The sequence below is a fragment of the Motacilla alba genome, chromosome 2 (assembly GCF_015832195.1).
Source record: "Motacilla alba alba isolate MOTALB_02 chromosome 2, Motacilla_alba_V1.0_pri, whole genome shotgun sequence".
NCBI classification, from domain to species: domain Eukaryota; kingdom Metazoa; phylum Chordata; class Aves; order Passeriformes; family Motacillidae; genus Motacilla; species Motacilla alba.
Window position 1 is genome coordinate 26,777,667 of NC_052017.1, and position 25,734 is coordinate 26,803,400.

Genomic DNA, 25,734 nt, shown 5'->3' on the forward strand with positions numbered 1-25,734 from the left:
CCTTTCAAATTTTACAAACGGTTCAGTAATAGTTCATGTGGAAGCTGTTTTACTGAATGTGGGGTCAGGTGGTTTATAAAGGATTGAGATTTTCTGCAATCATATTTACTGCAGTTCATACAAAAGAGAGACAGGTGAGTCAGAAAGAGTTTTGTGGTTGGATTTGCAGGGAACCTTGAGAGGGGAGCACCAGTATGCTGAATTTCCAAATTCAGAACCCACCATGAAACAAACCATCTAAGTTACTCATGGGTAAGTCAGCGTGATAAACAAACATTTGTGAATTACACCCTAAAAAACAGGACCAAAAAGTGTTTGCAGAGCTTGAATTAAACTAATGCCTTTTTATTTTTAGTTTTGTTTGAAGTCTTCTGGTACATTTTTCAATATCTGCTTAATGAGTTAATATGTGGAATTGACTACTGACTGGTGCCTTATTTGTGTAATTTATGTCTCATCTGAATTCAAACCATCAGCAGTGGTGAGAGTAGTTAAAGAAAAGCTCAAATGCAGCTGTGGAATAGAGAAATATGAGAAAAGAGTAAAGAAGGCAGGTGGCTAATAGCAAAGGGTTTGAGGAAGGTGGAGAAAATTTGAGAAGGTTGTGGAAAGTGGTGTTCAAAAAGAATCTTGAGCTTGCAAATGTGTGGACACAAAATTTTTAGTAGGAGAAAGTATGGAAAATCCCACAAGCTGCCACATTAATTTGAATAAAGCACCTTTTTTTCCTGCTTACAATTTGATTTCCTCTCAGATAGGACAGTCTGAATGTAATACTCATTTACTTGTGTCATCAGTAGGATGATATTTGTGGGATGTAATTTGATCACTCAAATGAGGTTTTGTTTTGTTGTCCAGTCATTCCTCCTAATAGAAATTATGGTCAAATATTGAGTTGTCCTCAAAAGGAAGGCAGAATGGCATCCACTCCTCTTACTGCTGCCCTTCTTCCCAGCCACTTTTGATGCTCTAAAGTTAGATTTAATTCTATGTTGGATCAGGATCTAGACACTTGGAAATTTTCTGTGAACTTCATTGGTGTCGTGTATTCATCAGTGTATCTCACATGCAGAAACCTTTTGAGTTATAAAGTAACTGAACTGACTTTAAAGTTAGAAAGATACTTTATTGTCTCTTTCCAAAAGCCGTCCAAGCCTCTATAAAATTTAAGTTGTATAGATTTTAATGCTTGAATAATTTTAATTAGTGTCCATCCTGAAATAAGAATGTAATTGCTAACTTAATATTGTATATATTTCTTGGGAGGGTTTTTAAGAATTGGATTTGAAAAGTGGCATTGAAAGAAGAATTCAGTGCATTTGGAAGGAGATAGATGTGTCTCATCCTAATTTCAGTGTAATTTTGGTAGACCTTCCAAGCAATTTATATAGTTTCAGCAGTTTTCTTCCAATAAAAAAGCTTAAGATAGGATTTTTGTTCCCACAAGACTTTCAAAATTCAGAGCTACATCATTTTTACATTAGTATGTCCTTTTTTCTCTGATACTACACATTCTTTACCGTGAATGGATGAAAGGAAATTCTTTGGACATTGTGATTATTTAAGATGCAGAGCTTTTATAATGTTTTAAATGCACGAATACACTTGCTTGAATAACACTGCAATTGTTCAATAAAGTTGAAAGCCTTGTGGATCAGCTTTCATGACCCTTATTCTGTTTTCTGTGGTCAGCTTCACTTAGCATCTGGCAGTTGCATTGGTACATATGTTTATGTTGGTTTCTGATGGACATACAGAGATGCTGAAGAAAGTGGAGATTTGTTGCTGAAGTAGTTTTACTTTGCCTTTTTCATGTGTCTAAAGAGCAAGATGGGTGGGCTTTGTTTTCTTGATACCATTTCTCATAGGCAGTCCTTTAATCAATGGGGAATGATGGTGTCAGTGGTTTGTTATCTAAGTAAGGAGATACTAGTTTTGACAGTTCCCTTAAATGTGAGTCTCATAAGAGGCATATTCTCTTGTTTAATTAGAAGTAAAATAGAAGTACATGAGTTATGTGTATTAATTTCCTTTGCCAGTCCTGTGGCAAATTAATTAATCATGTTTTAATAGTGTAAGCCTAGAGGCTAACAGCTGATCTTTCTGAATGTCTGCATTGCCAGAACAGTACAGATACAGAGGAAGAGCTGTCCTATCATTTCTCTTGGATAGAAAAATGAATTCAACAACCAACAAACCCCTACCAAAAAAAAGAAAAAAAAGCACATATAAAGCATAGAGCACTTTAGGGTAAAATATAAATGATGTGTTCATAGCGTATGAACTTGAATAGCTTATGTGTCTGTGGTGCTTTTCAGGTACTGGATTCAAACTATAAAAGCTGTGCAAATTGTTGTGGTTCTTAGCTAAAGAGGGATTAAGATAGGTACTCTCTAACCTGTTTCTGAACTATTAGACATGCCATGCTTCCAGTTTATCTGGATAGAGCATAAACATTTTTCCATAAGTAATGTACAGCTAAGGTATAGTGACTGGCTTGATAGAAAAAGATGTGTCACACACTTAAGTCATCTACCATTAGTTGTAAGTATGGTACAAGCATCCTGAAAGGATCGTATAATTCAGTTTATATTTATTATCGTATTTATACAGTTTATTCAGATTGTATAATGCAGTTGCATTATTTCTTATACAAGGGAAGGAAATGTTGCATGATTTCTGTTAATACAATTGGCAGCTGATACTGTCTTTTGTTTCTTGATTTATCCTCTTTCCTTGATCTTGGGCTAAAACCTTTCCCAACAAGTCCCTTTGGCGTCTCTAGTTAGTACAAAAGGAATTTATTTTTTTTAACCCATACCTATAAATTTCGTCAGCAGTGTGTCCAGTCCATCCTTACAGTATTTTATTACACTGAGATTTTTACTTTTTAAACAAAGTATGATCTAACATGTTCTGAAATGATTGAATTGAAAGTAATTCCATGAGAAAGTTTGTAATAATGCTCATATGATAAATTTTTCCATCTGCTATTATTAGACTATTAAATAACTGAATTTCCATCACTGGCATAATTCATTTCAAAAAATAATCATCATGAAGAATAAGCACCATCAAGAAGTAGAGAGATGATGTGCACTCTTAAAGAACACAAGAATGTATTAGATAAAATATATTTGTATACCTATCTGTATGTATAAATGCACAGCTCTTATGCCTGCACTAGTGAAAAGTCTGTGCATTCTTTTCTAAATTTCATAGGCCTAACCATATATTCCCTCTATTCTGTGTAGCTGCTGGCTTGAATGCATGTAATAGAAAATTTGTGTAAGACAGTTGTTGCTATAAATGCATTCTTTCTGACCCATTGCTAATTAAAAAAAAAAAAATGTAGTGACTGACATAGGGTGAGTTGGACTCATATTTAGTCTTGACCACTAAATTTTTTTGTTTAACTTCTGAGGAACTTCCCCACTCAGAAAAATAATTGTAAATGTCCATGCTGTATGGACCTAACAGTCTGTTTCCTGATGAAAAATCATAGGTGATAACTTACTAGTTATTTTGTATCATAGGTAAATAATTCACCTTTATATCAGTAGTGATATTGGAATGTGATTTTTTTGTTTCTGAACCTGTTGCTGTACTGAGATCTGCAAACAGACAAAACACCACAAGAAAAAAAAATAAAAAACATGGCATACTTTAACAAAGAGAAGGAAACATATTGGAATATTTATGTCATCCATATCCTGGTAGACATAGGATGGATCCCTCCAGTGCATTTCTTAGTACTTCTTTCTGGTTTTAAAGCCTCTGAGCAGTGGTGGTTTTCATACTTCTGGGGTCTCTTCCTTTTCGCTCCTTCACAGTAAACATTCTCAAAGGTGTTTATTATTGCACTCCTCCTTTTGTTTTCTCTGAGTAACAGCAGAAGAGTTGCAGCAGATTACAGATTGAAACGCATTTTGAATATTTTCTGGATCTAAGTCAGATTCATTGTAGAAAAGACTGATATTTGGTTCCTTGTGGAATTACTCATGGGTGATTTGGCCCATAAACCAACTCGTCTTGTCATAGTATGTCTTCAACTCATCAGACTCATTTATCAAAACAAGGGAGTTGAGTCACCTTTCAGATCATTTGACACTCAAGAGATTTGTTTGATTTTACTTTTCATGCTACTGCAAGTAATTATTATTGTTATTGTAGTTGCCATTAATATTTCAGAACAAAAGTGGTAAGCCACATGCCTAAAGAGCCTTAGAGTCTAACTGTGTTAAAAGTGAATTAATAATGAACTGAGAAAAGGAGCATAATACCTTTGATTACTGAAGTGCTTCCTCCGTAAGATAAACTGGGAAATACAGCCAAGCAGGTAAATGCTCTGGAGTTAGGAATTCATATTTTCCTGCTAATCTCTTCACATGACTGTTTTATGTAATCTTCTTAATAACTAAATATAAAGGTCGCAAGATGGCTGGAAAATGCTGTCATGCAGTTCTGCTCTTGAAGTCAAAATTTATTTATGTATATTTAAGCTGTAAATGGCCTTATGAAATGAGGGTTCTTCTTAGAAGAGCATTATTAATTTAAAAAATGAATTAGATCTGTTCAGAATTTCCACAAATCCAAGACATTTTTTTATTTAACCTTTTCACAGTCTCTGCCCTTCTTTAAAGTACATTCAGTCCTATATCATCTGTTACTCAGGAAGGTATTTAATACATGAGTGGGCATCATTTGCATTATACAAGAAGATTAACTTTACAAGCTCTGCTATTAATCTGAGTAGCTCTACATATTGACCTATGAAAGAACATAATTAAGTTAGCTTAATTAAGTTAGTTAATTGTTACACTCTGATGAACTTACTATTGAGAGGAAATTAAAGGCAAATAGAAAATGGCATTCATTGGTTTGAAATCATGTTTTAAAGGGTTTCACAAAGATACTTTATATATATATAGATGACAAAAATATCTATTGTGTAATAAGCAAAGCAGATGCCATTAAAATCTGTGCAGTTTTCTCCTTTATTGCCTGACATTTATCCATATTTTTAAAAGAGATTTTCAAAGCATGCTAAAAATTTAGAAAATAACTGTTGTTATTGGGGAAAAACTGAGGTTTTTCCCCAATACCCAGAAAACTGAATTCAGAAATCCTGTCTACACATGGACTACAGAGAAAAGCACACCATCGAAGTTCATTAAGTGTTATAATCTGATACTGAAGTCTCCTTTGGGGTAGAGAAAAGAACTGAAAACCCCTCGGGGCAGCAAGCAATACCCCATCATTTGTACCTTCTCACACATCAGCATAAGAATCTCTTTCTCATGCAGTGAGAGAGGGGAAAGGACAGACACTCCTGGAATTTACTTTGTCAGCTGCATTTCTGTTGTCAGGAGTGCCTGCAAGTTCACTGCAGGAAAGCATTCAGGGTTTCAGCACAGATCTGTGCACGGCTAGACCCTCCACATGACTCCGACATCTGGGATGCATTCGTCAGTCTTGATAAGCACTGATAAGTACCCTGGAGATCATAAATTCCAAGTAGATGCAATTAATAAACAGTAAGAAAAAATGGCCAAACATGCAAAAATGTGCTACAGTGAATGCTGCCAAATGAGCAGTTTATTAATCTGTGAGATTCATTAATATTACAGTGGCTTTATTTTGAAATTATTTTTGGTGAACAATTACTAGTTCTCTATTTCTTCTTTTTTTTTTTTTTTAATTTGCTAGGTCTATACATTTTCTGGATGGCATTCTTGAAGATTTTAGGATTTCTGCTTTCCTTCTGTTGTAAAAATTAATATTTTAACTCAAGTGAAAACAGTATTTTCCCCGAGGTATTATTCTTTGGCATTTCCAGATCACATGAAAGGGTCATTGATCTGTGGATATATTCTCTGGAAAAATAGCAGCATTGAGAGCAGGAAGGCAGTGGCATTTAGAATCACTTGTGTACCAATTTGTATTCATATTCTGAAGACAGATAAGTTTGAATTGCATTCCTACAAAGATAAAAAAAATTCTTTCCTTAAATAATGCTTAATTCTTTTTTAATTAAAGAAAATCTGAAACAACTTTTAAAATTGATAGGATAGGAAGAAGCAATTAAATTATAGCTGCTGTATATTTTATGAGACACATTGTTTTTCTTCAACAGCTTCTACAAAATATTTAATTTTTTTAAATTCAATTTGAAATTAGCATGTTGTTACATTTGCTCCCTTTAAAATGTTATTGGTGTTTTAAACAACTTGTTATTCTATGAGGAAAGAACGGCTTTGTTTTCAGCTTCAATGACATGCTTTAAAATCATAATTTTTTTAATAGAGGAAGAGACTGGAAAATTGATTGGAAAATCAGAATTTAGCGAGCTTTAGGTGGGACACTAGGAAGAAGTTCAACTTTAGGGCTGTTTCCCACCTGCTGAGGATTTTGATGTTTGTACTGATGTCAGTGAGCTTCAGTGGACCTGTGTGCACTATTTGGTCAGCTTTGACTGTGTTGTTTTGAGATATCCATGATGTGGCATGGTGCAATGTCACGTAAGCCACTGTTGTCATTTCCTGTGTGGCCCGTGTGATACACAATGGAAGTTCTTTCCTGGAGGAAAGTAAGTGTAGCTTCTCTCTTCAATATATTATGGGCACACTCTTAATGTTCTATTTTTTGTTTCTTTCCTGAGGGATTTATTGTGTTCTATCTTACCTATAATATTTAAGTGAAAAATTAGGCTAATACATTCTTTGGTCATTGCATGCAGTGTAAATATTGGGGCTCATATTGCACTACATGAACAAAGCAGTGATCCTTTTTGTAGATGATAAATAATATCAGAAAATTTCTATTTTAATACGATAGGTTGAAAATATCATTAGAAGCCTTTTAAGTTATTACAGGCTAGATTTGAGATAATGAAACTTGAACAGAGTCGAAGATTCCAATGTCATCCTTAAGGTAGTGAAGATAAGCAGAGGTCAGTCAGTAGTCATTAATAACGTAGGTTATATAGATTTTCCCTACCCAGCTGCTTTGGGGTTATCTCTAAACTGCAGTGCAATCCCAGTAGTAGCCCAATGCTGCTTTGCCAAACTATTGTTTCTTTACATTTCTCTCACTGTTAAATTTACACACTGAAGAGTTCATATTGCCTAAATATTTCAGCACAGTAGGATCATTGATTCATTATTTGTTAGAGTACATCTTCTTGCTATTAGTGTGTGTTTTTGTGATAGTCATTTATACCTGAATCTACCTGAATTTACAGTTTTTAATTTTAAAACTAAATTTGCATTAACTTCAAGCATAAATTTTCTAAAGTAGGTTAACACACACTATTATCTTTAATAGCTGTCATTGACCTACTAAATCCTTTTTAAGTGAACAGTTTTCCTATAATTAATTTTTCGTTTTTAAATATGGCTATGTAGCTATCATAGTCCCCAAAAATCTCTACATGGCCTGGAATACCCAGAACTACATATTCTATATTCTGTGTTTATGGTCTTTGTTTTACTCAGAAACTGAAGGTGTTCCTGAAAAGATAGTTGAATTCAGAGAGACTTAGACTGTGATGAGGAGTGGTATCTTTGGAAACCTGGTTTCCCATTAGCCAGTCCTAGGGTGTTTTAGTCTGGTAATATTCTTGTTTAAGTGATTGGAATCATCACAGGAAAATAGCACACACCTCCTGTCAATTAAGATACTTCTGTGTCCTCTCATAATGACTGCTCTGTATTATTCTGTAGTTCTGCATATGCACAATAAAGATGGAGATATGCCTACTGCATGACTTAGCTGGCTAAAGCTATTTGCCTAAAACTCCATAGTACCAAGGCAGATACTCACAGACGACTTCCCAGGGCACCTGGAAGAGGCTTTAACCTGGGGGGATGGCTGAGATGGGCTCTGCAATTCAGTGGCCACCAGACTGAGCCCACGCTGATGCTGAAAGGGCAGTCTGTGTTCACAGACTGCCTGCTGCTCTTGTTGGACCAGCAGATGAGTGAGCTGGGTCAGTGGGCTGCTCTGGCAGACCATGGAGTGATATCCATGGGGGTGAAGGACATGCATGGCTGTGGACCATGAGCTCCCTCTTCAGTGTCAGCATATGCAGTTCAATGGTCCAGGGCTGACACTGAGACTGCATTGTCATTTAGGTGCTCTGGAAAAAATAAATTAAAATAGTCTTTAAAATACTCACTAATGTTTCTGGATTTACTCTATTAGCCAGTTCTTCTGTACTTATCCATTCAAAAGGAGCACTTTTTTTCCCATTTGACAGCCATATTCCAGTTTACCACTCAAGAGTAGGCTTGTAATATTTCGGTTGTTCAGGAGATTGACTAAAATAAAGACCTAATGTTGTAACTAATGAAAATCCTGATTGTTTCTGCAAATTAGGATGAATTTTTGCTTGTAAAAGTTACACAAAATTTAGACTCCTCTTTGGTGTCAAGAACCACAAGGACTGGAATTCACACAGAGTGGTCGTGCATCTGCTTGCATCCTTGTGGTTTTTTGGGATAGTTATCAGGAGAAATCTTTTCAGACTATTAGTGGATAGAGGCATATCCACACTTTGCTTGTTGGAAAACTACTAGTGTTGATTTGGATTCATCAAGGTCCAGGGAACCATGTGTGTCCTGCTCTTGGTCACAACAACCCAATGCAATGGTACAGGCTGGGTGCAGAGAGGCTGGAAAACTGCCCAGCAAAAACGAGTCTCAGGGTGCTGGTGACAGCAGTTGAATATGAGCCAATAGAGTGCCCAGGTGGCCAAGAAGGCCAGTGACATCCTGGATTTTAACAGGGTTACTGTGGCCAACAGAACCAGGAGAGTGACTGTTCCCATGTACTTGACACTGGTGAGGCCACACCTCGAGTCCTGTGTCCAGTTTTGGGCCTTTCACTGCAAGAAAGACACTGAGGTGCTGGAGAGTGTCCAGAGAGGGCAGCAGAATTGGGAAGGGTCTGGAGCCCAAGTCTTGGGAGGAGCAGCAAAAGAGTTGGGGGTGTTTAGTCTTGAGAAAAGGAAGCTTGAGGGGACCTTAACACTCTCTACAACCACCTGAAAGGAGCTGCCCTGAGGTGGGGGTCGGTCTCTTCTCCCAGGTAACAAGGGACCTGACCAGAAGTGGCCTCAGGCTGTGCCAGGGGAGGTTTAGATAGAATGTTAGGAAAAAATGTCCTGAAAGAGAGGTTCCTCAGGGAAATAACTGAGTCACCATCCCTAGAGATATTTAAAAGATTTGTAGTTCTTGAACTTAGGGACATGGTTTACTGGTGAACTTGGTTTGGCAGGGCAATGGTTGGGCTTAGGGATCTTTGAGATTTTTTTTCCACTTATATCATTCCACAATTCCATTATTCAAGAGTTCAAATCTAGAATTATAACCTGAGAATTCTATCTGAAGGCAGAAAAAAATTCAAGTAGTAGCTTCAAATCTTTGGGAGACTTATGACCAAAATTCTAAAATGAGCTGCCAGTGGAGAAAGTTGCCTTAAATCTGTACAACTGACAATAGAACCATTCCCTGTGTATTTTCCAGTCTTTCGATTGTACTTGACAATGGTTTCCCCCAAATTTTTAGTGGAATTTTTGTCCTCTGCCTATAGGCACTAGCTATAGCTAAACTCTGTTAATCCAGTAGTGGTCACATAGGGTCACATGGGTATTAAAAAAATAAATGTCCAGAGTTTCGGAGCATAAAGACAGGCCTTTAGAAAATACTCATTACAGAAGTGTAAAAAATCATTCAAAATAAAGGTGTAGTTTTTCTAATGTATCTCTGAATCTGGGAGATACAATGCTCAAAATGGAAGACAATATACTAAGTGCATGAAGAAAGACAACATAAGGGAAGTAGAAGAGAATTTTAAGGCATTTTAGATGCTTATTTTATTTTATTCTCATTTTCTGACAGTATTCATATATTTAGCTCTGGGGAAAAAATTCTCAGTAAGTCAGCATTTAAAAACAGAATCACCCACAGAATATAATTTATGTGCATGTGTGCATGCTGTGTAAACTTTTAGATGTTTTTTTCTGCAAAATGTTGCTTGTTTTAACAGTCTCTTTGTGGTTTCAAGGGTGATATTCAAATTGGGAATTGAGGCAAAGATGATAGTTTTGTTTAGTGTGTAGATAATCCTAAAGTCACCATTTTTCATATTGTAGCCTGATAAGCAGCAGAGTAAAAATAACCCAGTTTTGAAGTCATGGTGTTACTTGAGAAAGCTTTTAGTGTCTGCAGAGACAAGATATTCAAAAAGGGGAAGCACATTAAAACCTTACCAAAAAATAAATCAAATTACCCTGTTACTGTAGGAAAGATAAAGTAGAGGAAACTTCTTTCTCAACCACAAGCATGACTGCAAGATCTCTCTTATGCCATGGAGTGAAATACATTTGATCCCCCATCCCTGCCTCAAGATCTCATGCAAAATCACTAAGAACTCAGAGAAAATTTGAAATCAACATTTATTTAAATTATTTAATCCAAAATCAAAAGGTGGAAGAGCTTGGTGTGTTCTTTAAAATACTATGCCTAAAGCCTATGTTTTCTGAATTCTTCATATGATACCAAGTGTTTCAGGTGGAATTTCTTTCTCTCTAAAGTACTTGTATATAATAATATTTAATTTTGGAAACAAATATGGGTAAATTTGACTTGTTCATGCCTTCATCATGCAGTCTTCTGTGGGGCCATTGTATGTGGCAAGAAACTGGACTAGAGAAATATTTTTTCTTTATGTCACAAGTTTACCTGCCAATGCTCATGTATAGTGATGAAGCCAAGAAATAGTGCCAAAAATTAAAACTTTTGAGATGCAGTATTGCAGATGTGCTGTGCTGATTCCAGGCTGGATTTTTTTTCAGCTACGTTAGCATCTATGAATTGTGATTTCTAGGTCACTGTTTAATACAAACATAGCACTTAGAGAAAATGTCTTAGCCAATTTTCCAGAGTATTATAACTTTAGAACTTCCTTCTTTTTTATTTATTGAATTAATGTTGCTTTATTTTCATTTAGATCAATATGTATTGAATTTAATAAGCACAGAGTTTCAGCATTATGGTCTGTGAAGCTCCCATAACACAGATTAGCAAATAATTCTGTGCAATTAAATATTATATTTTCCTTGTGGCAATCTTACCCCAATAACTTGTAACTCTGGGTATTTGTTTTTAGCTCCATAATTTGTATCATGAATGCATTTCAGTGTTCCAGTCAGGGCTATATGGTTAAAATCACTGAATCAAAAAGGAAAAATAAAAAGAAAATAATTACCTCAAGCAGCTTTCATTTCTAGTATCAAACCAGACATTATGGATCAAAAAAAAAAAACTAAATAACGTTGTTTTAGTTATTTTTACTGCATTTTGGCTAGAGTTTATACTTAATAGGAGAAATCTATTTTTTTTTTAAAGGAAAGACTGATCATTAGGTTGATAATATATTTTTTAAACATTTGGAAATTTCAGATTCTTTTCCTACAGTGTTTATTATTATTGAGCGGGTTAGAATAGCCTCTACTTCTCTACATAATGTAGAAACTTAAGTTAGTAATAGAAGTAAGATTAAAGACAGTGATCACAGAATGGAACAAATTAATTCCTAGTCTTATTAATTGGTAAACTTTAGCTTAAGCTAGAGAGGTATTGCACATATCAGCCAGGAAGAAGGAAGGTTGTTTGTATAAATATTTTTCCACTGTTAAAGCACGTCATTAATAGGCTTTATCAAATCAGACCACGGATCTGTGTCAAGCAGCTTCATCATCCATAGAGTCATGAAGTGAATGTCATCAAAAATCACTGGGCCTAAACACTTATCAGTTCACTATGATGAAATGACTGCATTTTTATTTGCACAATAACCTCAAATCCTCATATTAAAAAGTGGCAAATTTTTTTGCCCTTTGCTGTTCTAAGTGTGACACATGTAACAATTATTCATCACTCCATAATGGATCATTTTTATCAGAGTCTTGTGTCTTTTCTGTATACATAGAATAAATATTTATGTTTTCTCATTTTTCTGAACTAGAAGATACTGATAGAATAGGTTTGAAGTGTCAACTATAATTCATTGCATGCAAAGAAAAGCTTTATACTGATACTGTGTGAAAGGAAAAGAATATCTAAATCATTTCAGCAGCAAGCTTATAACCAAGATAATATCAGCATTTTCCTTCTTGAAAATATATATGCCATAAATTAAAGGAGGTCTTCAGTATTTTATTAAAATGCTTCAGACAAGTTTAACCCTGTCTTCAATGGGCATATATGTATGAATATGAAAAGCTTTTTTAAAAAAAAAATTAAGGTCAAGTCAATGTTAGAACAAGCTTGCAGTAAACTTCCTACTAATCCTGCAAATACTTTGTTTATTAGACATTAGGAAACTATGACACGTTTAGTGTCAATTAAAAGGTGCCTATTTTATTCTTATGGAAAACTTAAGGTATTTCCAGCACTTAACTGTTTTGTACAATATTAATGTAGTCTGGGAAAAAAATACTAAATATGTGTATACTGAATGTATTTGAATGAACTCTTAATTTAGTTGTAATTAGCCTTAGCAGTAAATGTAGTAGTGGAGAAGTACGTATCACTATATATAATTATGTTTAAATATATACATAGCAAAGTAATTGGGTTAATAAGAATATAATATAATAATTAGAATCCAAAATACACTTGTAATGAAGCATTTGATATACAAATACTACAGTTCTTATAAATACTATCATATCTCTCCACATTTTCAGCTCTGCTTCCAGCTTCTTTAGCAAGAAAATGCAGGGAAGTATTGGTACTATTTGTAAGGAAGGGACAACTGAAGAGAAAAGTTGTATGTGATGAAACCCTGCATATGTTTTGTGGAATTTGCAGCTGCCCCTTTGTTATTGTTTTAAACCCATTTGATTTGTAGTGCTTTAAAATGTCATATCCCATGTTTCTCTAATCTGTTGAAGGGTGAGTGGTTAAGTTTTGTGCTTTTGTTGTGAATGGTCTTTTCCCAAGTCCTGCAGCAGCAGCTCCCACATCTATGGCTACTATCTCCCTAATTCCAGCTGCAGCTTTGCAGTCTACTGAGAGAGGCGCTCTCCAAGGTACCTTGTCAGGAGTGACATTTCTTTTTTTTAGAGCCAGTCCCATCACAAAAGACTCAAGGCATCCATCACAGCTTTTTTTGCAAAGAAGCAGAAAGCTGAAATGAAGTCTTATTTTTTCTGATGTATGTGAGAAATTTTGAACTCCAGGTGTTTTCTTCCAGCAATAAATTTAATCACTAATTAGTATCACATCACATTGATGATGAAATAAGCTGGGAAATTAAGTAAGGTCATGTATTTAATAAGAAACATCAAAATAAAATTTTGTGGGATATACCCAGTCTTTTGGTTTAGAACTGCTGCCTAGAAATGTGATAATTGTTTTCTTTAGAAATCAGATATTAAAAGACAATGTGAGAATGAATCTTTCTATGACAAGATCACAGAAGCAGTCCATTTTAGAAGCAGTTAGTATGTTTGGAAGGTCATTAATGTAAAGCTGTGAATTTTTCCCCACAAGTCACATGGATAAGCTGAGTGATCTTACGGTATTTGCTGTTGTCAAATTGCATTAATATCTCAGGCATGATAAGAATGTCATTAATGTGAAACAAAAATTAATTGCTATGATAAGGCAGTAAAGCTTGTTTAATACTGCATGATCAGTAGCTTGAAAGTAACTTGCAATTTCAATTTTAATTCTTTCTGTAAACATTTCCAGTTCCTACAGACTCTGAATCTTTACCTTTTGTGATTATTTGCAGACGGAGTGCAATTTACTCTTGGATGGGTACTCTGTAGATCAGCTTGCCAACTGTTCTTGCCAGAATGTTTGTAGCATACGTATTAGGGAATTTTTGCATTGTTGCATCCTAAAATCAATGTGGAACATAAGGATGATGAGTTATGTTCTAGGCATTCCTTCTACTGTCCATCAAATGCATCATGTGAAAGCAAATTTCCAAATTTTCAGAGAGCTCAAAGCAAAGAAGAATTTGAGTCACAATCATTGAAATTAACAGTGGTTCTATATCCAATTGCATTGAAATTAATTGATTACCTTTGGTTGTGCTTTGTTCAGGTCTTAGGAAGCTTTTTTAACATTATACTGTTTATGTACACTGAACTCTGGTCAGCCATGTCAGAGGGCTCAAAATAACACAATACTTCAATCCAAACAGGTGCCTGCATACAGGATAAGAACCTGCTTTAAGTGGTAGGTTCCACTGCTTTCTGGTTCAGAATAAAGGAGATGCAATATGAGGGTGTGGCTGTATGGAAGTGTGGGATCCTACCCTTGGAAATCAGGCACTTATTTAGGCCAGCACATCCATTTGGCTTTTGGCTCTGAAGAACCATGCTGGCAAATTTGCATTAGCAGTGCATCTTTCAAAATACTGCCTTCTAGACAGTGTAGGAAAAGTTCATCAGACAAAAAGCTGCATTAGGCTACTGATATGTATAGTTGCATATAGCAGAGGCTTCTCTCATTGTGGTAAACTCAGTATCTTCAGACATCAGATGAATTGATTTCATTACTATTCAGCTTTTTGTGCTTTGAAATGAAAGTCCTGGAAGTCCTTGCTTGTCTTCATCCCTTCCAGAGCCATGGGATCCTGTCTACTTTGCAGAACAAATGTGATGTCTTCATGGCAGATGGAGAAGGCAGGCTGACTCCTGGTGCCTCACTCTTTTCAAACATACATCAATCCTTCTGAGGCAAGCAAACTCCAGAATCATAAAATCTGTTAAACTTTGATTGACTGGTGGTGGCTTCTGTGTTCCAGCATCTTCAGAATATTTTCAGAGGAGCTCACTTCACATCTTCTGGCACCAACTAACTTCATTAAGGAAGGCTGTCATGTGTCAGAAGTGAGGTCATATTGGTCTTTTCGTGGCCAGCATTCCAGTTAGCTGTAAGTGTGTGGCTTAGAAATTTCAGTGAGTCAGCCAGTCTTGCATTTGAAAATGGTATTTTAGCGACACTTTGAGGAGAAATACACCTACATCTTTCTGAAGTGAAAATTTCTTAAGCAACATGTCCTTGACAGTGCCTCTCAGAGAGTACGAAAAAAATTGTTAACTGCAGAGTATCTACTGCTTGATTTTGAAGGGCTTGATAGATCACTGGTTCATAAACATTAATGTAGAAAGCACAAGGCAAGCTTTTGAGGAGGTCTGGCCTTTCATTTGTTTGGACAGGCATTTTGTTGTTAATTGACTCTTCTCATCCTTTCCTGCCATGGGTTATGAAATCATATGCCCTAAGGAAATGAAATTCAATTATGCATTTAATATTTTTTGGATTAGTGGGGCGCATGCATCTGGCATGGTGAAAGCAAGATGATTTTATGTATAGAAGTTAGTTAGAAAAAATTATCTCAGTTAATATAAATATGATCACAACCTGCTGCACTCCTGAGAAAATCGCTAACACTTGAGACAAAAGCTGCTGTTATCACTGTTAGAATCTGTTGCATTAAGAGTATAGAAATTTGGCAGAAAATAAACAGTCTTGCTTTCCAGCTAGTCCTCAGCAATCACTGGGGCTGGGTGTGGCACATCTCATGGAAATCCCTTTGCTACATATCTCATGACATGTGCCATGGCTTAGGCCTCATTCCCATGGAATCTAAGACATTTTTCTGAGTCATGAAACATTAATATGATGGAAGTTCTAAAATATTTTAATATCTGGCTTCTGAAAGTGGTAACAAAAATATGTCACTGTGTCCACATGGGTGGTGGCTGTCTGATTGGAACATAGTCCCAGAATACATTTTAGTTCTTTAGAGAGAGAGAGGGAGACTGATACCTGTTTCAATTTTTTCACTTTAATACTCTTTAATGTAAGATTAGAGGAAAAATTATGACTCAGAATCTTAAAAAAGCAAAGTGCTTGCCGGAAATTTGCTTTCTAGTAAAATCTACTCAGTCCCCTACCTTGAACGTACCTATAAGTGGAAAGCTGTTATGTCTACCTTATTCTTGTACCCAGAGAAGATGTTCTTTCAAGGCAGTAGAAAGGTGGTGAAAGTAAGCTAAGTATGAATTTCTACACATATTAAGAAAGCAGTTTGTGGACGGAAAGTGGAGCAACATTGAGACGTTGTTTTCATCAGCTTTTGTCTAGTTATCTGTTCAAAGCAACCAATTGGGCATAGAGAAAATTCCCTTTTATTCTCTATATCAGTGGATAAGACCTTGAAAATAAAAAAAAAAAATCACTGGGACTCGACCCAAGGAGTAGGGAAGGGCTGTGTTGCATTTAATGAACTATTCAGACAAAATAAAAATCTTAGCTGTCACCTCAGTTACTCAGAGAAACAACAGGAAAAAGAGAATCACAGATACAGCCTGTATTTTTACATAGGCCAGGGATACAAATCCTTTTCACTAAGCAATAAGGCTGACTTATTACTAAGACACAGTGCAGGACAAATGCAGTTCAAATCATGTTGGAAAGAATATTGCCAGGGAATGTTTTTTGTTTTTGTTTTTTGGGGTATTCTTCCTCCTTCCTGCACATTTTTTTCCTTCTGTCAACCTAACTTTGAAATGTTCTTTATAGACAAAACCTTATACTTTGTGAAAAATTACAGAAATTATTAAGGAACAAATTTACCTTTCTGTGAAGAAGAGTGTGACAATGACAAATTTGAAAGAAACTACATTAAAAAAAAGTTCACTTCACAAATGATAGAAATTTTTAATATGGGTATACACCATTTTCTTTTTTCCTTCCTCTGTCCAACATGTTAAAGACAAACACCTCTATGAATAGATACTTGTTTGGCTGTGATAAAAAGGTATGTGGCACTGTTGTGATGGGAATATCTTAGTGGCATGCTTCCATCATGTTCAGGTTTCTTAAAGACTGTTGGTTTTCTATTTTTTTATTTAAATCCCTGGTTAATCACAGTCTGACATCATATTCACAAGCAATGAACAGCAGCCTTGTGCTGCCTTTGAGACATGAATGGACCAGGCTTTCTACAAGAAGAACATGGTAATGCTGTTTTTTTGGCCAGGAAACACACATGGCAAGCTGCTGGCATCTGCAAGCATCTGTCATTTTCAAGAAATAATCAGTGCAATAAATAAAAGACAAAAGTAGCAATTGTTCATTGCCTAGGAAATTACTGTTTCCTGTGATGGGAAACTATTAATAAGGTTTTTCTGAATGGTCTCCTGCCTGCTGTGGGGTGGCTATTTAAGGTACATATGGTGCTTTCACTTGAGAGGAGACAGTACCTAATGACAAAGCTCTTGCTGAATAGGGGTGCTTGTACACTCATGGGCTGCACCAGCAGAGTACCTAATGCTGTAATAACCTGCAAATCTGAGCTATTCAACTTGGGATGAGTGTTACAATCAATTACTGTAGCTTTCAGAAGAGTGACTGTTCCTTTTCTTGACAGACTTAGCCTCTTACCTGCTTTGTTGAGTCATGTCTTGATGTCTGAGAATTATTTCCAGTCACAGCTAGTGCAGAATGCTGGTTTGTATAAAGCCATCTGTGGGTCAAACTCTCAGTTAATGAGAAATGTGCTGTGTGGGATTGGATTACCACCTGGATTAGGTTTCTAATGCAATAAATTTCCAGGCATCCTCTTCTAGTATTTTCACAACACTTCAGTCTATATTATGGTGGAAATTGGATTAAAAGGACAAAGCATGAAGTCATTTGCTGAAGCAAACAGGGTGTTAGTGCCAAATTTTGTATAAAAGGATGCTGCTGAAAGGACTGCGTGTCTCTCTTCTAATCCACAGAGAATCCTCTGCCTCTGAGTTTAAGGACTTCATTTCCAAATACAATGCACAAGGGGGTACATAAACCTCTGTTAAACAGTTCATTTTGTGCATTCATCTCTTGTTTGCTTATGGTATTAAAAATGTTTTCGGCCTGGAACAATCCCATTCATGTGGAAATCACTTTGTAAATTTAAATACTGTAGTAGTGACAGTTCTATTCAGAGAAGGTGCTTTAATGTGTTGGGCAGTATCAGTAGCAATCCTTCTGTAATTAAATTTTAAATATATGAAAGAAAATTCCGCCTTTTATTTTTCTCAATGAAATAAAGATTTTCAAGAGAAGAAAATGGGTTATATATGGAGACAATGCTCATGATGTCTGAAAACATGATGTTGTTAGGTCAAATGAATGATAGCTGTTCTTGGATGAAAGGAATCTTGTGTGTGAAACTTCCACTGTCCACTGAGTGAAGTTTGAATTCTAGGTGCAAGACAGAACATAAATGATACTTTTTAAAAATCAAAAATCAGAAGATGCATATCCAAAAGCTTCTACTCCCAAGGATGTAATTCTTGATCACAGTCTTAACAATTATCTTCAAATGATGCAAGCTGGCCTAAAAATGGAAGTACATTCCTGTAAAAAAACTCACCTAACTCCAGATGACCAGTTTTCACAGAGAGACGACAGACCACCACTGAAATTCCATTAGAATGTGGTCTTCCTTGCAGAGCAGGTGGTTCTCCTTCTGAGAAGGACAAAGAGACACATCAATTTCATTTGATCCTACTGGCTGATGTACTACCACAGACTTGGTAGTTACTTCTCTATTACGTTATGTATTAAAAATTGACTCCATTCATCGTTCCAAACCAGACACCTTTTTTATGGATTGCTTTTTGCTTGCTCTCAAAGCATCTTTCCAATTAAATAATTTCCTGACAAAAAACAAGTTTCAATGAAAGTAAAACTGTTTTTCGTATACTTTATAGGTTGCTGCATATTATAAAATGGCATATATCATAAAATTTCTGCTGTTGATGGTTGTTTACTTTTTCTAGACACAAAAAATAAGCATCAGAACTTAAAACCAGACAATTTCTTGCAATAACTACACTCATTTTATGTCTTCTTTTCTGGCTTCAGAAAGAATGGGTGATGTTCTGTGCTAGAAAAGTTAATGCTTTTAAAGTCTGCTGTACTCACTGAATGTAATAACAATGACAGCACTTAGCACTTAGAAAAATCTTTTCATGCATAGAGCTCCATCCTGACATTGAAAGTATTATTATTCACATTTTACGGATAAGTTCTTTAACATTCTAGTAGTGAGTTCAATTTCCACACCCTCCAGGCCAAGCAAGTATTATAGTAGGGGTACAAATGTCGGAGATTTCAGCTGAGAAATTCCTCATCTGAGTCTCAGACCATGCTTTACTATTGACACATGCTTTAGCTTTATGCTGGTTTCTGTTAGTGACCCTGTTAAGTACCACTTCTCCATTTCTTCTTCTTCTTCACTGACATTTTCCAGAAATCCAAGGGTTTCCTCAGCTTTTCCTACACAAGAAGTTTTTCCCATGTCCTCAACTCAGAAGGACACCTCTACAGACTGACTTAAGCCTCAGTATTGTTTTGATAAAATATCTGCAATAACTGTTTGATTTTTTTTTGTCTGTCCTATGCAATCAATTTGTTTTATAGAAAATATAGAATATTTCTATTTGAAATAGTTTTATATAGATTTTGATGCTAGCCACTTTTTAATCATTCTTCATTTATTAGCCATACTTGGAACCAAAATGTGAGTAATGTACATGGCCATTATCCTGACCTACTTAGCTTCCCTGATATTTTACTTCTTGTTCTTCTTTCGTTTTGTTTTCATAACTGATTTTAGACTCTACATGGTCAAACTCCCCAGATGTGTTCATATAGCATGTGGTATGATATGACTTTGCCAGATTTGAATAATTTAATACGTCTAAATAAATATTATATCTATGTATTATCATTTATCATTTTGAACAGCAAAATCTTCAAAGGAGACCTAGAGACGTTTGTATATTTAGGTCTTAAAAAGCATCATTTGGTGGAATTTTCAGTGGACAAGGGAAGCAGCAGCTAACAAAAATTTTCATTATTTGCTCTTTTGAGAACTTATGTCCTGAAAGGTTTCCTTGAGTGCAAATTAATTGAAAATACCTAAGTCCAATTCAAGTAACAAGTAATTAATGCTACTAACTTTCACTGACTTTATGGAGAGTACTGACAAAGAGAAGCATCAGTTAATGTAAGAAAAATAAGATCCTTGATTTGTTGTCTGCCAAAATAGATTTGTTGTCGGCCATTTGCTGTATTTTCTTCGCAGTCTTATATATAGTTAATAATCATATTTAAAAGTCACATTGGCAAAATAAGTAGTAAAGTGATCTTTTTTTTCTAAATTTAAGTGCTGATTTAAATGGCAGTGCTACACATTTCTGTGGTTCTTGATTTGTTGGTCATCTAAGTTACATGTGGAGGAGAGGAAGCAGCAAAATGGGATGTCTTGAATACTAAGTGGTATTTGCCAAAGAACATGAGCCTGTTTTTTCTACATAACCTTTTTATAATACACTATGTGTTCAGTTTTGTGAGTAAAGGAGACATGGTAAGTTCATCTTAAATCATCAGGGAGTTTATAAGTTTATCTTAGATCAGATCATCGGTAAACAGAAAATAAGGAAATAGCTACTGGCTGTTAATTCTTAGAATAATGATATCCAATTCCCTGAAGCTCCTGTATATGCAGAAAGAGAAAAACCACTGAAGGAAACCACATAGATTGCAACTAAGTAAAATGAATGCAGGTGGAAGATTTTGCTTGATGTTGTTAAGTAACTGACAGGCACAGGAGCAGCTGTTGAGCAAAAGCAGAGAGCAGCAAGTACCAAACATCACCATGGGGCCGTAGCTGACCCTCCATTAGCTGACAGACAGAAACTCTGTAGAGACAGTTGAGTGGCAGCACTAGGATTTCAGGAAAACATAAGACATCTGAAAATAGCTAAACTTCCTCTTAAATGGCCATAATTAAAATGCCCTGCTTAATCCAGGGGCTGTTTAAACTTGGTATCCACTCCAGAGAAGCATTATTCTACAGTGTAGCTCATACGTAGCCTCAGTCAGTGGTAGTGTTCAGCTCAGTAATCAGATGGGTTAAATGTAACAATGCATGTATGATTGCAAGTTGTGCCCCTTAATGGTAAAAAATATATGGTGAAGAATATGTCTTGGAAACACTGTGATGTAATGGGACGCAAAAAGCCTTCTGAGGCATAGAGTTTAGTGAGCTTCAAAAGGAGTTTCAATGAATGATATTAAGTGACTTCAGACTGTCAAGGAAAAAGTACATAAACAACAATTTATAATGTAAGCTCTGTAATGAGCTCTTCTCTCATAAATATGCAAAACACTAATTAGTTATAGCCAAATTTCCCTAGCTTTGGGAATCTTTTGGAATATAGCTTTTCAGTAATTGAATCACATCAAAGTATTTTTTCTCCCACTCTTCTAAGAGTGTTATGTGTGATTTGTTGGAGGGTAGGCAGAGATGGGAAGCAAGCTGTTGACAAACCAAAAGATGACTTTGATGCGGTTTAGTGAAACAGTGACTTACAAATTTATCAGAAAGCAATGCACAATGAACATATAAGAAGCCCTGTTTGTAGTGACTACCAGCACCACGATGAGGTTTGTCAATTAATTTGATTCTAATTTTCTGAAAGGCAACTAATTTTTTTTTTTTCATGAAGTGTATAAATATTGCTAGATATTAAGTTATAACCTTATGTGGTAAGGTTTTGGAAGGATTTCAGAGTATGTTTGAAGGCAAATGCTGCTTTTACTTGTAAAGTTCCTTTTGATGATATTTGAAACATTAAATGGTTGGACATCACATTATTTGTAGTTGAAAGAATTTCATTTGATTCTGACTTCAAAAAATTACAGTGAAGCAACATCACTATAATGAAAAATATCCAAAACATTCCTCAGTATACCCACTGAATTAAATAACATTTGGCTTTCAATCCTCATTTGGAAATGCAAAGAGGAATGGAGTTTGAGGAGTTCTACTGTTAAATCTGATACATTTTATTTTATTTTTTTTAAATATTATTTAGAAGCTGATCAGTCTGAAACTGTGAAAACCTTGGTATATGAAAAAAATACAACCTTATTTCCAAATTGACTATGTGTTTATTACCAATACACCCTTGATGCTGCTAAGGCAACTGATCTAAACTATTGTATGAAACAGGACAGTTTAGGCTCTGAGCACGATCCTTCAAATAGAGCAATAAAATCAAAATGTAAAAACAAACCTACAACACTTCCTTTGTCATCAAACCAGCTGAAGTCCAACCTTTAAAACCACAGATTTATTGTCTTGTTAGATGTCAAGTCCATAGCCAAATGGATGAAGGGAATCAGTCTGTGATTCTATATAGTCAAATTAAAAGTGTGTTTGTACATCTTGGAAAGCAATGATTTTGCCATCTGGGTAGGTCTGCAATGCTTGTGTTAATTCAGATTAAATGAGGACAGTAAGAAAAGTGTAGATCTTACATGAGAGATGGAAGGGACTGCTAATACGATGCTACAGATCTGGTCCTAAAATGCTCTTTTGAGGATTTTATTTAATTGAATTTGTTAAAATACTTGAAACATTTGTTTAGTTATAGTTGTTGGATTCCAAATTTAAATATTAGTATGTGTTAGGGGGACCTGCTGAAAGGAATTTTTAGGGTTTTTGGGTTTTTTTTTTAAGCAAAAGTCTTTTTAGTCTTTAATTGCTTCTGCAGTAGCACAGATTCTGTTTGCTCTCACAGTCTAGCCTTCATCTACTTCTACAGCTTCATTTCTATCGGTTTTGTTGACAACGTCATGAATTATGACTAAATATAGGAGTTCAGTATTACAGCAAATACAAAGTCATTTCTACAACATTTACTTATATCACATTTTGGAAAATAAATGACAAAATGAAGGCAATGTCATCCTATTAACTCCATTGAAAGTTCCATCTTTTATGCCTTGAACCTGAACAGAATTTCATGGCTGTACTCAGGTGAAATGTTCCGATGAAATAAGAAGGAAAAAGCTTTCTGAATTCTTATCTATCACATTATAGCAATATTTTCATGAATTCCCAAGTTATGAAATTTATAATACTGCAGTAGGTTTTTCCAATTAAATGTGTGTTTTCTTTTGTCATATAGAAGGAAAAAAAATTTAGTTATGCTTTTTACAGTAATTTAATTAAGTATTTCCTGTAAGTTCATTTCAATATCTATCGTGGCTCACTAAAGTTGAAATTCAGTATAGAATGGTAGATTAATTGCCCTTTGTCTTCGATGAAATAAGAATCCTAAATATGCAGAGTCATGAAATTTAATTGTGTTCCTCAATTGCTTATTCAATGCTTTGGAAACCTGAATCAAGAAATGCAGAAGAGGGCCAAAGGTTGTTAAATGTAGCGAGTAACACAGATTTTGAACTTTACTTAATGAACCGAATGTTTATGACTATGAAATAAATGCACCATTTAAAGAATTATGGTGGCAATGTAAAACATTAAAACTCTAATTAATTTTGGTCAGAAGCATGCAATGCATTCATTTTTCCAAAAACATTTTCATTAGGGTCTGTATTTTCTCTGTTATTGAGATAAATTTATTCTTTCATATGGTAGTGCTGTCTTTTTCTGTAATAAAACTGTCCTTCAGTGATGTGTACAGTGATGTCTTTCAGCTGCCTTCAACTTTGGGCAGCCTGTCTTGACAGTAGCTTCCAGAAGCATTTTGTATAACTCAGTTTTATATTAAAGTATGTTAATACTTTTCCATTTAATGTTGTTAATCATTTCTGAAGCAGTGTTCAGACCTCTTGATAAAGGGCTATAGTTATATATGTATAGATTATATGCAGATTATGTTTCACAAACTTATTTGAGAAAGCAGTTAAAGCATGAAAAAATCTTCAGCTGTCATTTAGTACCTACCAAGATACATGCATAGCATAACAATTGAGCTCTTAAAATTAAATTTGTGTTTCTCAGGTTTGTTTTTTTTTTTGTTTGTTTCTTTGTTTTCCATTAAATACTATCAAGAAATAGAGCCATTAATTTCTTACTGTTGGCCCGAGCACCTTTTGTTCTCATGTAACTATTGTAAGAAGAAGCCATTTTATTTCCTAGCATAAAGAATACAAACATGAATAAGGTTTGTTTCTTATAATTTAGTAAATGTGTAGTGTAAAGATGGTGAGAGTATAACTATAAATATTTAAAATTATCTTCATTATAATATGCATTTCTAGGCTATGAAATATTATTCTCTAGTAGTATTGCAGAATATAGTATATGTAGTATATATGTTATATATACACTATATAAATTATATATAATATATATATTATTCTACTACTATATACACATATAGTATATATAAAGTAGAACTTTCTTTTTTAAAATTACATTTCATAAAATAATTATTATGTTGCTACAAAAGTCATGCTATTCTGGTGTCCATGTATGTATTTATATGCATAGATATCATTATTATAATTGAAGGACAAATTTGCCTGAGAAATTATCTTATTCATGTTGGTGTCAGATTTGAAAACTAGAGTGCCCTCTCACTCTGGAGTAGAAATTAAGAAGACTTGTCCCATATGGACACAGTACAGTCCTGTTAAAGCTGCTTTTCATCTCTTTCTTAGTTATGTTGCAGGTTTGTGATATCCAAGCATTTATAGGTGCAGTCGAATGTTCATAAACCTGAACCTTCAGAGACTCAAATTCTTAAAGAGGAAACATTTTCCTCTACTTTCTTCAAGGAGAACCAGCTGAACTTGTAAAACAATGGTTGGGTTTCAAGCACCACCTGCCCTGAAGAGGATCCCAACTGTAGTGGCAATCAGCCAAAGGGACCACTCAGTGGAATGGTTGCCTCCTAAAAAGGAGAGGAACAGATGGAAGATTTGAAATCTGGCATGAAATTCCACTTCTGTACTAAGCGTTAAATGAAATTTGACTGTAAGGGCTCTTGCAATGGTACATTTATCTGTATAATCAGAATTAGCAACAAGGAAGTAGAAAATACAGAATACTGACAAACATTTCAAAAAGACTTTAAAGTTCTTGTAGCAGTGTGAGTTAAAGGAAAGAGTTTGTGATAAACATGCAGCTGCTTTTAGCTTCTTAAAGAGGAGCTTTAGTGTAAAAGTAGTTCTGCTGGTCTTGCATTGCCACCTAGAGCTGAGCAGTTGGTACTGCTTGGTAAGGAAACTGCAGCATTGCTCTTTTCACTGAACAAAGTGGGGTGGAGAGCTGCTTCCAGTTAATTGATGTCATGTTTGCTTACATTGTAATGACTAGTCCCTTCATAGCCTTCATTTTATAGTGTACCAGATCAGCAGAGATTGTGCTGTAGGACTTTGGTGGGCTTTGACAGTAAGAATTAATGGCAATGCACATTAAAAGGTACAACTGTCAGATATCCAGTGGTCCCAAAGGGGGCATTTTCTTGATGGCTGCTTTAGAATTGTTCATGAAGCAAATGTCAAACTTGTCAAGGCTGTCACTATGAAAATGATCCATGTAGCAAGGGTCTACTTTTCTTGGGAAGCAAACAGCTGCCTTATCACTTCAGAGCTGTGGTTACAGAAAATTGTCGTCTATCACAAGAAATTTGTATTTGCTTCTAATATCCATTGGTAAAGAACTGTTCCGTTTGTACTCTATTTTTGCACCACTGTTCATTATAAGGGTTGTCAGTAATACTGTTGAAGAAGATTACAGAGGCTTTGGAATTAGAATAACTTTTGAATTTTACTGCTGGATGCTTTCCTTTTGGCGATTTAACAGAGAGACTATCTTAGCTCCCAGTTT

General features: G+C 35.2%; 1 protein-coding gene across 3 annotated transcripts in view; it reads left to right on the forward strand.

Moving 5' to 3' along the window:
• The window catches only part of PHF14 (PHD finger protein 14), a 158,525-nt gene that overhangs the window by 127,218 nt on the left and 5,573 nt on the right, over window positions 1-25,734 (forward strand). The window contains exon 19 of one of the 3 annotated variants that reach the window (XM_038130150.1): window positions 170-252. The exons of the other annotated variants lie outside the window; for them this stretch is intronic. Within the exon in view, the coding sequence (XP_037986078.1) occupies window positions 170-241 (72 nt within the window). The 3' untranslated portion in view covers window positions 242-252. The remainder of the gene's footprint in view (window positions 1-169; window positions 253-25,734) is intronic. 3 annotated transcript variants of the gene reach the window in all.